The sequence below is a fragment of the Brachionichthys hirsutus genome, chromosome 9 (assembly GCF_040956055.1).
Source record: "Brachionichthys hirsutus isolate HB-005 chromosome 9, CSIRO-AGI_Bhir_v1, whole genome shotgun sequence".
Classification (NCBI taxonomy): Eukaryota; Metazoa; Chordata; class Actinopteri; order Lophiiformes; family Brachionichthyidae; genus Brachionichthys; species Brachionichthys hirsutus.
The window spans coordinates 6,005,008-6,019,555 of record NC_090905.1 but is presented as its reverse complement, the minus strand read 5'-3'; the positions used below and the strand labels follow the sequence as shown (position 1 = coordinate 6,019,555).

Below are 14,548 nucleotides of genomic sequence, written 5' to 3'. Positions count from 1 at the left end.
AAAGCAGTTGTAAAACTTTTAGAACCACAGCACCCCATGATTCTTCAATAACAATCAAGTGATTCTCTTTTCACGACCCCCCCCCCCAAAAGGCTACTTTTTTTTTGGGGGGGGGGGGGGGTCGTCCCAGTAATTGGCACTAAATGTAAACATCAAGTGGTTAGAGAATAATTAGTGTTTCATTGGCTAGAAATCACCTCGGGCACCCCCCCCCCCCCCCCCCCCATCTACGACTTACAGACCCCTCCCTCAGAGAGCCGCCCTGAAGACAAGCCCCCCCCCTCCCCCCTTTGAATGACAGCGCTGGGAAGGGGAGACGAATCTTTTTCTGGTCTGATTTCCCCCGCAGCGTCGATGAGCAGCAGTCGAGGAGCTCCATTCTAACTGGATGGATTGTTATGGGGAGAAGCGGATCACACAGCACGGCTAAGCGGCAGCTTTGGGACTGTGTGCCGCTCACCATGCTTCTGCTTTCGCTGCTCTTCCGACCAGGTGAGTGATTTAATCCGTGCGCCTCCGCTCCTTGCCCCGCGCGCAAACCGTGCGTCCCGCTCTCCCCCTGGAAGAGAGGTGGAGATGCGGGAGGGGGGGCGACCATTACCCCCCCTTTCCCCCCCGCCGTCGTGTGTTTTAATGTTTAATCGCTTTACTCCTTTCTCACTAAATGCCGGTTTTGGTTGTTTTTTTGGGGTGTTTTTAAAAGCGGAGAAAAGTTGCTCTCCGGGCACAAAGCGACGTCCTTGTTGCGCCTCAGCCTCCGAGCTGCGTCGCTGCTAGCCGAGCAGCACGAGTTAACTCACTTTTTGAACACATTTCCAACAATTGCAACATATATTATATAAATAAAAAACCCGGACTCGAACAAGCGACGACCACCGGAGAAATGGCCGTGAGGTTTTTTTATCAAACATAAGCGGCACCGCTGTTACGGTTCTACCAGGCTCTATGAAGTTAGCTTCCAGGTAGCATAGCTCACTAGCAAACGGAGCTTGTGTGTTTTTTTAGCCGTAAACTGGACAGAAATTATTCAAGCCTCGACTCAAACTTTGACTTTCCTTTCATTCCGTCCTGCACCGCGGCGTCCCCCCTATTCATGGTTTACTTTATTGACTGTTAGCCACCGTGCACGGGAATCCAACTTTTTGGCCTCCTTTTTAATATTGCATCGCAAACGAAGAGAACGGAACAGCAGTGATTGATTTAATCCGACCTGCGTGGTAATTATTATTTTTGGAGTTGGCACAAGTAAAAAGTCTGCACAGCCCTGCACAGAGTATAAGCGTCGATAAATAAGGTCTTAGCTTTTTATGGAATTGTTTAGCGCGCTATAATGCTTGAATCACGCAATAAGAGATGCTGCGCAATCAGTCCTAACATTTAAAGATTAATTGACGTAACGAATTAGTCACGTGCTACCGTGAATTAAGTTCTCATGAATTCCTATAAATCTCTTGTTTCGGTCTTCCCTGAATTAAAATATTTTTAACGAGTGCATTAATAGTTTAATACCGCTTGAATATTTCCACTTGTTGCTCTCGGAGCCATTAGAAAACAATGGATTTGCGGTTCCTTTATGTCCCCCGCATGGTCTTTGCTCCTTGTTGGTTTGCAGACTATGAGCATATGCATAAAGCCCCCCCCCCCCCTCGGGGAGACGATGATTGCTGTGCAGTGATTGTCAAGAAGTGCACATCACAGGATGTTGGTGACCTCCAGCCAGATGAGGAGGCCTGTTGGAATTCAGAGGAGGGATTCAGCCAGGCTCCGATGTGACCTCTCGCACTCCCCCCTCGGCTTTATCAAGGCTCGTGTTGAAGTGTAGCCTCTGTGAGGTGCATCCGTCTTCTGTCGTACCCCTTTTGGCTTATCACATGTGCATGAAAGGCCAAAATGGTGTAAAAGTCGACTCGAACCCCGAGTGTGAAATCACCACGCTCCTCTTTGTTGTTTGTCCACGCTGTTGGGGAGATTTCCCGGCATTTTAGAGTCAACAATTGAGCATTATAAGGATGCAAGTGGTTCCAGTTCTGCATTGAGAGTGATACGCGTCCTTTGATGGTTGATACTGATCTGAAACATACACTCGACACAGCAAGACGTAATATTAGCGTTGGTACATAAAACATCTGTCCAGAAGTGACACTGATATTTAACTTAACAGAGAAATGGATGCATTTCTTTGTCTTCCTTAATAAATACCGCAGTTGTGAGTCATAGCCTTGAGTTTAGGCAGGACCACCAAGCTCGCATGCTGTGGTAGGCCACGCCCCCACCCCAAGCCTGCACGAGTCGCTGATCAAGTGTGATTCGTGGTGATATTTCTCTTGTGATTCTAAAGTAAGCTGCCCCCCGTACGCCGAGCCTCGCAGTATTGCTTAATAATTTCAGTTGCCCCCCCCCCCCCAACCAAACCGCATTCAGCACCCTCAGGCAAAGTAAAACAGGTGGATTTCCTCCTACGGTGAAGCCATGTGTTATTCCTGTGAGGGCTAGTTTAGGGAAATGAGTTCTGACTGACTCTGGAGCGCAGTTTGAGACCGTGGCCTCGTTTTTTGGTTTTTAGTGGCTCTCCTGATTGAGGTGAACGTGATAGTGGAAAAGTGTTGCTCTGCCGCCTCGTGTCATGAGCTCAGGTAATGCGTTTATAAATGTTCCGATTGCTGGATGCCGTCGCTTTTGCAGGAGAGTGCATACTGATTCTCGTCCAGAAGCAAACCTCGTCTCTGAAATTGCGGTCAACCATTGATGGCATTGCAAAACAATGTAAGAGCCATCGTTTTTGTTTTCCAGCTCACTGCCAGCAGTGTCGAATCCAGCGCTGCAACACGGAGTATGTGTCTTCTACCTCGCCCTCCGGTGGGCTGCAGGAGGACATGGCTGTGGATGTGGACTACTGCATCGCCTTGCGGGCCTATGCCCTGTGCACCAGACGCCAGGCGCGCAGCTGCAGGGGCGACCTGGTCTACCACTCGGCTGTCTTCCGCATTAAGGAGTTATTCTCTCAGCATAACTGCTCGAGCGATGGGCCCACCTCTTCCGCCAAGGTTCCCAGCACACCTCGTCCCGCCGTCTCAGAGCTGTGCAACTACGAGAAGCGGGTTCTAGCATCGGGCTCACAAGGGCGGCCCAAGAAATACGCCCACTGTGGATTATTTGGAGACCCCCACCTCCGGACTTTCCGTGACGAGTTTCAAACCTGCAAAGTGGAAGGGGCGTGGCCACTGATTGACAACCGCTTCCTGTCGGTGCAGGTGACCAACGTGCCCGTTGTTCTCGGCTCCAGCGCCACGGCAACCAGCAAGGTAAGGGTGGGCGGGCGAAATGATCTGCAATGATTGGAGCTGAACACATGATAGTCGGGCTTTGAAACGAATGGCCTGTGTGAGCAGGCTGTTTCTGAGTATGGGCTTGCTAGCTCAAGCATTGCCGCAAAGTATCAAACATGTGAAGTTAATCGGCATTCCATGGTGCCTCTTGAGCCTCCAGCATTCCTCTCGTCCTGGAGCTCCTTCAGATGTACGAGGGAGAAGGGAGGGAAGGGAAGGCGAGTCCTTCAGTGGTGTTGAATCACAGACATGCTTGAGCGCTCTACCTTTAACACATGGGTGGTCATATGGTAGTGATTAACGCTCAAACATTTTCCTCAAGCGCTTTTTTCTTTTTCCGGCCCTCTGGTCAAGTCATTACCTGGCTGCGTTTTGACTAAGTACGGAATGACATGGAAAACCTAATGAATAATTGGACAGCAGCGAGAGTTCTTGATTCTGTCACTTGTGAATGGGCTGATCTCTCTACAGTGACTTCAGAGCAAACCTTTCAGAATGCTATTTGTATTGTCTGTGCCGACACCCGCATGGCCTTCTCATGCTTTTGGAGTTGTTTTCAGCTGCCAGTCATAAGACAGGAAAACATCCATCAAATACAGTCCCCCCCCCCCCCCCCCCCGCCCGTAAGTGTCAACTTAAGCGCAGCCACCGCTTTGTTAGGATAGTCTGAAGAATCGGAGGTTAAGACAGTTTTTCAAAGCGCATCTGGAATACAGATCACAGCCAGTCACCGAGTAAACTCCAACAGTGCCAGAGTAGAAGTGTTGGAAGATACATGGAGATTTGAGGCCGTTATGAAATCGTGTTTTGAAAGCCAACAATCAGGGGAGGCGAGGAGGGAGGGATGTTGTTTTTGTGCAAGTAATTTGTTTTAGATTTGTGATAGCAAAGAGGCCTTATTGATTTTGCTTGTGGTTCCTGTGATTGATAACAATCCGGTGGATCATGGACCACAATGCTGTAAATTATTCCAGTGGTTATGAATTGGCATAAGAAAGAAATTACTTCTAATCTGGGGGGGGGGGGGGGCAATCGGGCTACAAGAACCTTCCACGGTAGTTTCTTGCTGCCACCTTGTGGTTCTAATTGGTACTGCTATTGGTCAAGTTTAATATGTGTTTTGCATCACTTCATTCAGAATATTTGAAATCTAATGTTAAAAATAAGGCAAGGCTGGTAAAACATCGTTTTCCTTTTCCTTCAGATCACTGTGATCTTCAAGTCCTATCACGGCTGTACAGATCAGAAGGTGTACCAGGCAACCACCGAAGATCTACCATTGGCATTTCAAGATGGGACTCGCAGTGGTGGCGTGAGCGGCAGCCTGACTATCGTAGAGCGAGGCGGCTCTGGGGTGGGCCGGCAGGTGAGGATACAGGCCCGTTATATCGGCACGTCCATCATCATCCGCCGTGTGGGCAGCTACCTGACCTTTGCCATCCGCATGCCAGAGGACACCCTCGACTTTTCAGAGGACAATGGTGGCCTGCAGCTCTGCCTACACGGCTGCCCGCGCAATGAGCTCATCAAAGAACACACACTGGGCCGTCAGAACCAGCATCCCCGCCTGCAGGGCACCAACATGGAGCTGGGTCCACTCAGGCCGCCTCAGCAGGTCTACTCAGTGGAGCGGGCCACGGCCAAATGTAGAGAGACTCTGCAGGTGGAGGACGTGTACTTTCAATCCTGTGTGTTTGACTTGCTGACTACAGGAGACCCCGAGTTCTCCATGGCAGCCTATGGCGCTCTGGAGGATTTAAAGGCGCTGCCACCCAGTAAACTGAAGCAGAATTCCCCGAGGACTCCTCGCCTTTCTGACAGAGGTGTGTCGAATGCATCGACTGCAGAAGCCAGCGTTTCCCTGCTTTCACTCCTGCTCCTCATTCTGCTGCTTTCGTGAAAAATAAGAGGAAATACGAATGATCTTGTAAACAAAAAGAACGTGGAAGCATTGCCGGCTTGAGGAAAGAGTGACTATAGCTCAGATGTATGCCTTTGTAAAAAGAAAAAAGAAAATGCATTTTTAGAGGTGATTTTATGAATGTCTTTCGCTTTCTCATTGTTTGAAGGATTTCACTGTTCCTTTTTCGCATTTTCTGTGGATTCCTGCAGTGATTCCATCCTTTTCAAGGATAAACATAAATGAGTACAATCATTTGCTTTGGGTGCAATTTATAGTCATTATTCCCTCAGTCAGAAACACATGGTATACAGAAATCTTTAAGGTTATACTCAGAAAATACACAACCTTCTAACACACCACCATAAATGAAGGTCCATGTGTAACCGCTGAGCAACAGTGCTTCTACATCCTGAAATCCAGTCATGCTAGTAGCACTTGGCAGATTTTGTGTTGAGCATTTAAATTATAGATTTTGCTGCCTCAGTTTTTGTTTCAGAAACTGTCATGTTAGATACACAGAATCCAACAACTGCAAGTAAAAACTACCTATCCATGATGTGCTGTTAAAGCTCTTGCCCGTCAACGTTTGTGAAACACTCCCTCTTCAAGCTATTTGGCTTCCAGTTTTAAAGGTTAAAGAAACACAAATCTTTAAATAATATATTAAAATAATGTATATATGTTTTATATTGTGTACATTTGCCTGTGAATATATGTTTTAACTATTATGTTATGCAGTTTTTATTAGGTTTTGAGATATTGTAAAACAAACTAATGTGTTGTGCTTTGTAATTTTCTGTATTAAAACACTCCAGATGTGGCTTGTTTGTATTCTTTCAGTTTTCTCCTATCGCATCATTGCAATAGTCTAAACCAGGCGTCACCAACCTTTTGAGAGCTACTTCCTGGGTATCGATTAATGCGAAGGGCTATCAGTTTGAAACACTTCTGAAAAACATTTTCTCAATTTACCATTAAGCATTAATGATATTCATCTATGTAAATACATACATTATATATTGTATACACATAGTTTGTGTGCACGCAGCGGGCAGCACACTAATATGTTGTGTGTTCTTCCAGTAGTGCATACACACACACGCACACAAGCTGGATAGGTATGTGGTATATTAATGAAACACATGAGCAGTAATTCAACTACACAATAGGACAAAGCACATCCCTGGGAGGATGAATAGGCAGAATTAGCACAACAAGCTCGCGAGTCCAACAAGAATTTAAAATTCTAATCCCACGAGACTGTTTGAAATTCAGATTGTTCCTTTTCACGAGATCTGAATGCTGAGCGAAATCTCGCAAGAAGGAACTTTGAAAAAAATTGTTGCGTGTACGCGAGTTGGAAACTTTACATATTTTAATGTACAAGTTGCACCTGACTGAGCATAAGTCACAGGGCCAGCCACCCTAAGAAAAAAAGAGAGATTTATAGTCTTGCTAATACGGTAATAGAACATGTGGCCAGAAACATGCCACGACAGAGGCGGCCCCACGGCGGAGGCGGCCCCACGGCAGAGGCGGGTCGATGCCTTGGAACTATGACACTACCGGAAACACATGAACAAAAATAAGCAAAAATGAATACAAATACCCCAAATAATATAAAGAAAAGGATAATATGAACAAATTCTTAACAGCCCCACAGTCACTTAAAACAATGGTCTTAAACCGAATTTCCCTATTTTCCGGACTATACGTCGCTCCGGAATATAAAGGGCATTAGTCCCGGCCCAGACAAACATATGCACTTGCAATAACTATTAAACAAGTATTACACCAATATCTACTCACCATTAGTTGCGGTCTCAATAATTGCTTCTGTCCTTAATGTTCAAGTTTTTTTGTTCTTTAGTAACACACCACGTGACCAAGAACATTCACATGCAAATGTTACGTTGGAGAAAATCCGGTCGTTTTTCAAAATCAAACACCTTTTAGACCAGGGGTGTCCAAACTGGTCCAAACCATGGAGACGCTGCAGGTCTTCCTTCCAGCCAGTCACTAAAGCAGGTGATTTTAACGATCAACACCTCCATCAATTTGAGAGAAGGAGCTCATTAGTGAGATCAGCTGCTGGAGAGATGGTTGGAAAGAAAACCTGGAGTGTCTCGGTTTGGACATCGCTGTTTTAGACGCTAATAATCGATACTTAACAGAAATTGTATAAATTTGCTTTATTTCTGTGCGGCCCTGTAACGCAGCTCACTGGTAAGGGGCTTCTGTTCCCTGATGGAATGTCCTAAGCATCTGCCTTGTAATACCTCTTCTGTCCTGAGGGGGTCCTCAGTCCATTAGCCCTGACGGCCCTCCAGCAAAAAGCCAGCTTTGACGTCTGGCTGTGTAGCTGTAGGTATTCACAGTATGTTCCCAGTCCCCTGTGCAAATGTTACCTCTGAGTGCTGAGCTGGCTGCTGGCTTTGCTTTTGCCTACTAGAGCGCTGCGTGGTTCCAAATAAGACTTAGTCTGGTTAACACCAGGTTTGAGTCAACATGTCCACCCTGCTGATATTTGTATGATCAATTTGAACGAGTGCTGTGGAAAGAGGGATATGGTAATTAGGAAAGTCTCCTGCACACTCCTTATGCTCATTAAGAATTAATCATCTGAGATGAGCAGATTTTTATCTAAAGTTCAAAGTGTCTTATTCCTTACATCACTGGGTGACATGTTTTGTCACACACGTGATCATACTTAATCTCTGCATGTCTCGTGTCTTAAAATGAAGACACCACAGTGACACCATTTCGGCTCATTATTCCTGCTCATTATTCCTCATTCCTGTTCGAGTCAAGTCTTCCTTAGGTGGCTTCATCACCTCTCTCTTAACATTACGACACGGAAGGGATGGAGAGTAGGTGGGGCTAACAATTATTTTATTTTTTTTACCATTTGTAGACACTAATCTATTTAGGTATAACTTGAATGTACTTTATGGCAGTAATTCTTAATCTCTGCTACTTTATATTGTCATTGTCAGTAATTTCTAAACACTAACAACTCTTTATCAGAGGTAGCATCGAGTCTGAACGTTCAGTTTCAAGTCCCAGGGAGGTAAAGTGATCCAATGCTTGATCCAAACAAACGAGGGAATATTACAGAACAGGCCCATTAAACAGAACATATTTCTTTGTTCTCACTTCTCACATCTCTCGCGACCTTGTGGAGGTGCATGACCCCTTTAGACGGGAACCATGAGGACTAACCTAACTATAGAACCGCTGTGGAATCCACAGCAGTAAACTGCTCACTACTCTCTGATGAATGTGCAGTTAAATGTTGCCATAAATAATAATATAATGGTCACCAGAGAGACTTCAGCGTTTGAAACAGGCTTATTGAAATAGGAATTGCTGGTTGGACTTCCATCCCGTTGTGGGAATCTGAACACATGACTCGCCATAGTGGCTTGTTAGCAGAAGCGGATGAATTTGTAGTTGTGTGTGTGTGTTTGTGTGCACTTCTGTTTGCTTTATCGTTTGAAACAAATGAAGCCAGAACGCTTCGGGCCTGATCTTGATGCCATCATTAAGACGTAGTCGTCTGACAGCACTGCCAGGCAGCCCCAGCCTGATGTGACAACGCCGTAACACAGAACCCTCTCGGTGCGCTCAAAGACGGCAAGACTCCTGTCAAATCATGAACAAATGAAATTTTGGAGTTCCTTTTTTTTATTGGGGGGGGGGGGGTGTAGATTGACATTGAAAACTTTCTACCTTTTGAAAATGTCACATGACAAATATGTCAAATCCTCTAAACTCCATCCTTGACAGGCTGAAGAAGAGTCCTCCTGTTCATTAGCGAGGAGGATGGAACTGCTCAGCCCTGTACAAATGGCTTCTTCGCCTCTCTTTGAGACATCCTGTCTTGACTTTTCCATGTAAACAAGGACAATTAACAAGCTAATGAGTTGAGGAAAAAAATGTTTGGGTGATTGATACCCTCAAAGGGGATATTAATTTAATATTAATAGAGCACTTGGAAAGATAAATAGATGGTGGTGTGCGTGTCCTCTCCTTGATTGATAACGGATAGACTGATGGTTGCCCTAATGCGAGCTATTTCTTCCACTTAGATGAGGCGGGCGTTGATGAGGAAAGAGTTCAGCATCACAAGTTGATCAAAGAGTCGTATCATCATGGGGCTCCAAATGACCATGATATTGATATTTAGAGCGCCATGCATCACATTAGCGAGGATAGCTGGATAATTAATACATAACGGGTGCTAACAGATCATAGCACAAATCAATAGAAACTCCAACATTCAAACACTATAATTTAGAAAAAGAAGCATTTGAAGGGTTTAAATTCGATTTATTAATGCTAAATGAAGTGTGTTATTCGATGTAAACTCATTCTGCCGCTCGTACAAGATTTGGGTTTCCATTCAGATAACTTTGGATCCTTTCTGAGGTTTATGTTGACTGTCATGAATACTCCCTGTCCGTATCTCACCGAGGCATCCTTTAACAGTGTACCGAACGTCTGATTGTGTCACAAGGCAATCAGCAGACACCTAAGGGTGTGTGTGTGTGTGTGTTCAGTCGGCTCCAGTGATTACACAGCTATCTCACGCCACCGGCTCTCTCATACCTGACCAACTCAATCCTTGTGTGTCTCCTCAATAATCAGAGTGACAGCAAGCATCAACACGCATCTCACCCACCGGCTCAGAGCAGAATGACTATTGACCTACATATCAAATCATACACTCCTGGCTCGTTCTTGGGGGAAGACTAACACAGTCGCACTTCAGCAAACACGCATCATCACCTGGGTTCCACACGCGTGCATCCTCTGCAGAGGGTGTAGTTCCACATCGGAGGGGAATGCAGCCTGCGGCTCTGACAGGACAGGCCTTCAGCAGAGTGTCCTCTGCTACTGTAACAGTAGTGAACAGCTGAGAACACCTGGTTGTCTCGGTGTGTATTTTTATTAACGAGCCAGTGTCACCAAACTTTTAACAAATGGCCCACGGGCACCCTGACGCCCCAAAAAAGCCCGGTTCGGAAATTAAGCATCTGCATCATAAATCTTGGAAAGTTACAATAATTTGCAATTCACTCCCTCATCAAAGGCAATATTACCCTAATTTATTATCTCCCCACACGAGGGGAGCGCAAAGGCCGTGGAGATAAGAGTTTATCAGGAGGGGGATTGATTTTCATTAACTGATTGTAATAAAGATGAACTGCCCGCCACGCACACTGACCACGAGCCACACTTTATTGTAATTGGGACAATTTATTTCATGAGCCAGTGGCTCTCCTTTTTTTTTTTTTTTTTTGTCCCTTCCATCCTTTTTTCATATCCATCCTCTCTCAGCTGAGCGTCCGCCGCTGTGCGGTGACTTCTGATGTGCGTGGATGTGGATCACACGGCGGGGAGGCTGCTTGTCAAAATGTTCTACATTCCCCCGTCTTTCTCTCGCAGCTCTTCTGTAATCCTGACACCTTCCAAACTGTCTAATGCTTAGTTTCTGATTTCTGCTCCCATCATGTATGTCTTGACACGTTTAAATTGCAGAACAACGACCTGGCAAAATGTCGCCACGGTGACAGATCATGATCTATACCAGGATTAAAAAAAAAGAGAGAGTATGTCAGTGCGTCACGATGAATCCTGCAGAAGCTACAACACGACACGTTATTTAAAAAAAATACAGAAATAAAATCAAGCTGCAGATATGCAGCAGGAACCCGTTTTTTTTTTCTTCATCATGGCAGAGATGACGCATCAGTGACTCACTATAGGAGGTAAACTATACTAGGTCTGAAACTTTAAAGGCCCTTGTTGATGGAGATGAAATCCTGCCTCCCACCCTATCTTTAACAGCATGAACTTCATTCAACACAATAGAAACGAAACATCCACTTTGAACTTTTATTGTAAAATTGGAAAAAAAAGGAGAGAAAGAGAGAAAAGCTCCAATAAGCAATTATTTTTGTTACATATATTTATCTTACCATAACGTAAAAGAAAAGTGGCAAATAAATAAATAAACTATAAATAATTAAATAAATAAATAAATAAGTTACATCGTTGACCCAATAAGTGATTCTAAAATGATTAAGTCATCAATCATTAATATGAGTTTATCTTGAGAAATGTTAACAGGGGGAAAAAAATGTTTGGTTTCTCAGGCTAATACAGAACACATATTTTTTTTTAAAGTTCTTTTTTTTTTCAAATATATTTATAAAAAGATACTGCTTCCCCTGTCAGTTAATCCATGCTGTACTGATGCTGCCACAAAAAGAGGTGGCACACTCCTTTTAAAAAAAGAAAAGAAAGAAAAACAATGCAACCTGTGAACTGCATTTTCTACAGGTTGAAAGAATAGTACTGAGATTCTTCTTTTTGCGCCCTGTATGTCACTAAAGTCTTCTTCACAGATCCCATATGGCCATCTATATTTCTATATGCTTTGTGCTGAGAAACCAGAAAGTCAAAATCTTTATAAAGCACCCCCGACCCCCTCCCTCCCATTTCCAAACCTAAACCTAATCGTATCCAAAGAAAGGTCCTGTGCTGATTTTCCATAATATACAGATTTCATATTTATAATAAGCTACTATCCTTAGCATTCAAACCATAGTTAATCATATCGTTAATACAAGTACCATATTGATAATCTTTAACCCTCCCAGCCCCCATTGAGCATGCTCAGATATTAAAAGGGCATCATGGTGGGATGACAAATACTATAAAATGTATTAAAAAATGGTTGCAAAAGTGAAAAGATGTAGAAGATAAACTTCAGTTTGATCACATGCAGCTCAATTATAACACTATTGGAATCAGAGTGACTATTTTTTTTATTTGGATTTTCAATCAGTTCTCTTTATTAAAATGATTCAACTCAATTAGTTTCTTGGATTTCAGTCATTTCATTACTTTCCTTTCCCTTTTCTAACTTTCACCATATACTCAGGTTTATGCACTGCTCTAAAACTGTCATTCAAAAAGCGCCACTGTTATAATTGCGTTTGATCAAAACTCTTTTTTTTTGGCAGAATAAAATTAATCCAACATCTATTCAAACTCATTACATTGCAGCCACAGCTGGCATCTTTAATTCGCATTACCAAAGCTGTTGTGAAGGCCAAATTTAATTTGATTTTAATTATTTAAAAAACTCTTCCCAGTAGAAATCTCATAAGAGTCGATTTTTGAGTGGGTTTATAATGCTCTGGTTGGCCTGGGGGGAAGGAGAGCACATATCACTGCTTTCTAAAGCTGCTAGGACCCGACAGTAGAGAGGAAACTAACTTGCCAGCACTCACCAGGGGGCAAAGGAGCTGTTTTCTGTCAAATATATATGAAATCTAAAATCATTAGCGCCTGAACGGGCCCTCCTCTGAAAATGTTATACTACATAACATCATCGAATACATCTTCTTAGAGACCAGTACCGGCACAAAAGTCAAACAAAAATGTCTAATTTTCAAATCTGGCTCACATTTTAAGCCCTAAGGATGAGGACATGTAGTGAATATGTTTGCATAACTTGGCGATTCATAAAGAGAAAAGTCTTTTTTTTTTGTTCCCAGCATCAAAATGTTCTCTGTAATTGAGGAATATGCTATGAGTGAGAATAATATGGGGCAGTGGGCTCCTAGAAATGAAGACTTCTTACTGGTAAGCATTTACTAAACGAATGCAGTGGCAGAGCCATATAAACTAAATGTTACAGAGAAACTGTTCTGGTGACATTTGTGCACGACTGAAGAGTTCTGTGTGTTGATGAGGACATAGAAATAGCACTGAGATCTGATCTGAAGCACTCGAGTGTTAAACGTATAGCCCGATGAACAGGGTGCTGCAGTGTTGCTGTCCTGAGGGCCGACCTGCTTCAGAACTAACAGAGTCAAAATGGAGCCATGCTTTTCAAAAGGAACCGAGTGGATGTTGAAGATGCACAAATCTAAGCTCGAAATGAAAAACAAAACCGATGAAACAGATTTCATCTCGGATGTACGGTGCACGTCTCTGAAAAGCAATCCTCATGCACGATGCTGCTTTAGCTAATTATTGGGATCTGATACTGCACGATGAGTCGTGACCACGTTCTATAAGAGCCATGTGTGACCGCTGTTGTTTTAGTTAAGTGCAGCAGCTGTAGCAACTACACTTACAGGCCTGCTGCCATCTAATTGATGGATCTTTTTGTTCTTAATTTGACCTCCTAAGGCTGGTAATGCCAGGCTGTTCCTCACTGAAGACCAGCTCCTACTGTGCTATTATACCCTTTGGAAAAAATACACAACTGCTCTTCACTGACGAACTCAACAATCTGCTCCAAAAATGATGTACGGATCCTTTCGAAGCCACTCATGGTGTAGATTTAAGTGCTATCCCACAGGAGATGGTTCTATGTCAGATTTGGGGACCCCTGTGAGACTTTGGACTGTTGCAAAGGGGTAAAGAGACTCCTGTCTATAACCGACGAGAGAAAAATGGACTCTGTCACTCAGTCAAATGCCAATGTGAAATTGATTATGCATCTCTGGCCCGGCAGTGCTGCTCCCTATCTGATCAATATTACCATTACCCTAATTATGCTGTGGGCTAGCTCCCGGCCCCCCATCATTGATGGCCCCTATTAAGAGAGAGGTATACTGGTTTTTGGAGGTGAAGAGAGAGAGATGGGGAGGAGAGGGGCGTCTTGCTGAGAACAGCTGGAGGAGATTGGCAGAGGGAGAGGGCACGACTCAGCTGGGACCGCCGTGACACGCCAAAAGGAATCTTTTTACAACTGCCGTCAGGCTCATTTGTGTATTTTATGAAACAGTTGCAGATGGTGTGGCTTTTAACTGCTGCGTTTCCAGCTCAGTCACAGCGGCACTTCTACCGGAACGCTTTATAGTCAGATTATCTGTAATATTAAGGCTTAACAATGGCTTGGAATCACCCTTGCTTTAATTATGGTATAGACATGGAAAGACAATAGTATTACATAGCTGAATAGACTGTAGGTCAGTGACATTATGTTTAAGAGGCTGTTACTCTGTCGCTTTTGGCACTACTGGACTGTTTTCTTCCCCCTGCGGACACAATAACGCCGACGCTTCACGCACCCGAGATGAAAAGCTGCGATGACGCAATGTGTGGCAGAAAAAAACAGATGAACATGCCCAATTCAGCTTCTGTTTCACATATTCTACCACTGACGTAGTATAGCTTTATTTATTTATTTTTTTTAATAGATTTTTTTCTGTTTTGTTTCCATATCCTCAAACCCAGTAGCAATAAATGTAAAGGAAAAGAATCCAAAAACCTCTTTCTTCTTTTTCAACCT

General features: G+C 43.9%; 1 protein-coding gene across 1 annotated transcript; it reads left to right on the top strand.

Annotated features, from left to right (window-relative positions):
• The first annotated feature begins 294 nt into the window (after positions 1-294).
• rgmd (RGM domain family, member D) lies at positions 295-5,995 on the top strand. Its single transcript, XM_068743388.1, is given in 4 exon segments — positions 295-340; positions 343-492; positions 2,791-3,302; positions 4,531-5,995. Coding segments are annotated over 4 exon segments (1,404 nt in total). The 3' UTR covers positions 5,227-5,995.
• The last annotated feature ends 8,553 nt before the right edge of the window (positions 5,996-14,548 follow it).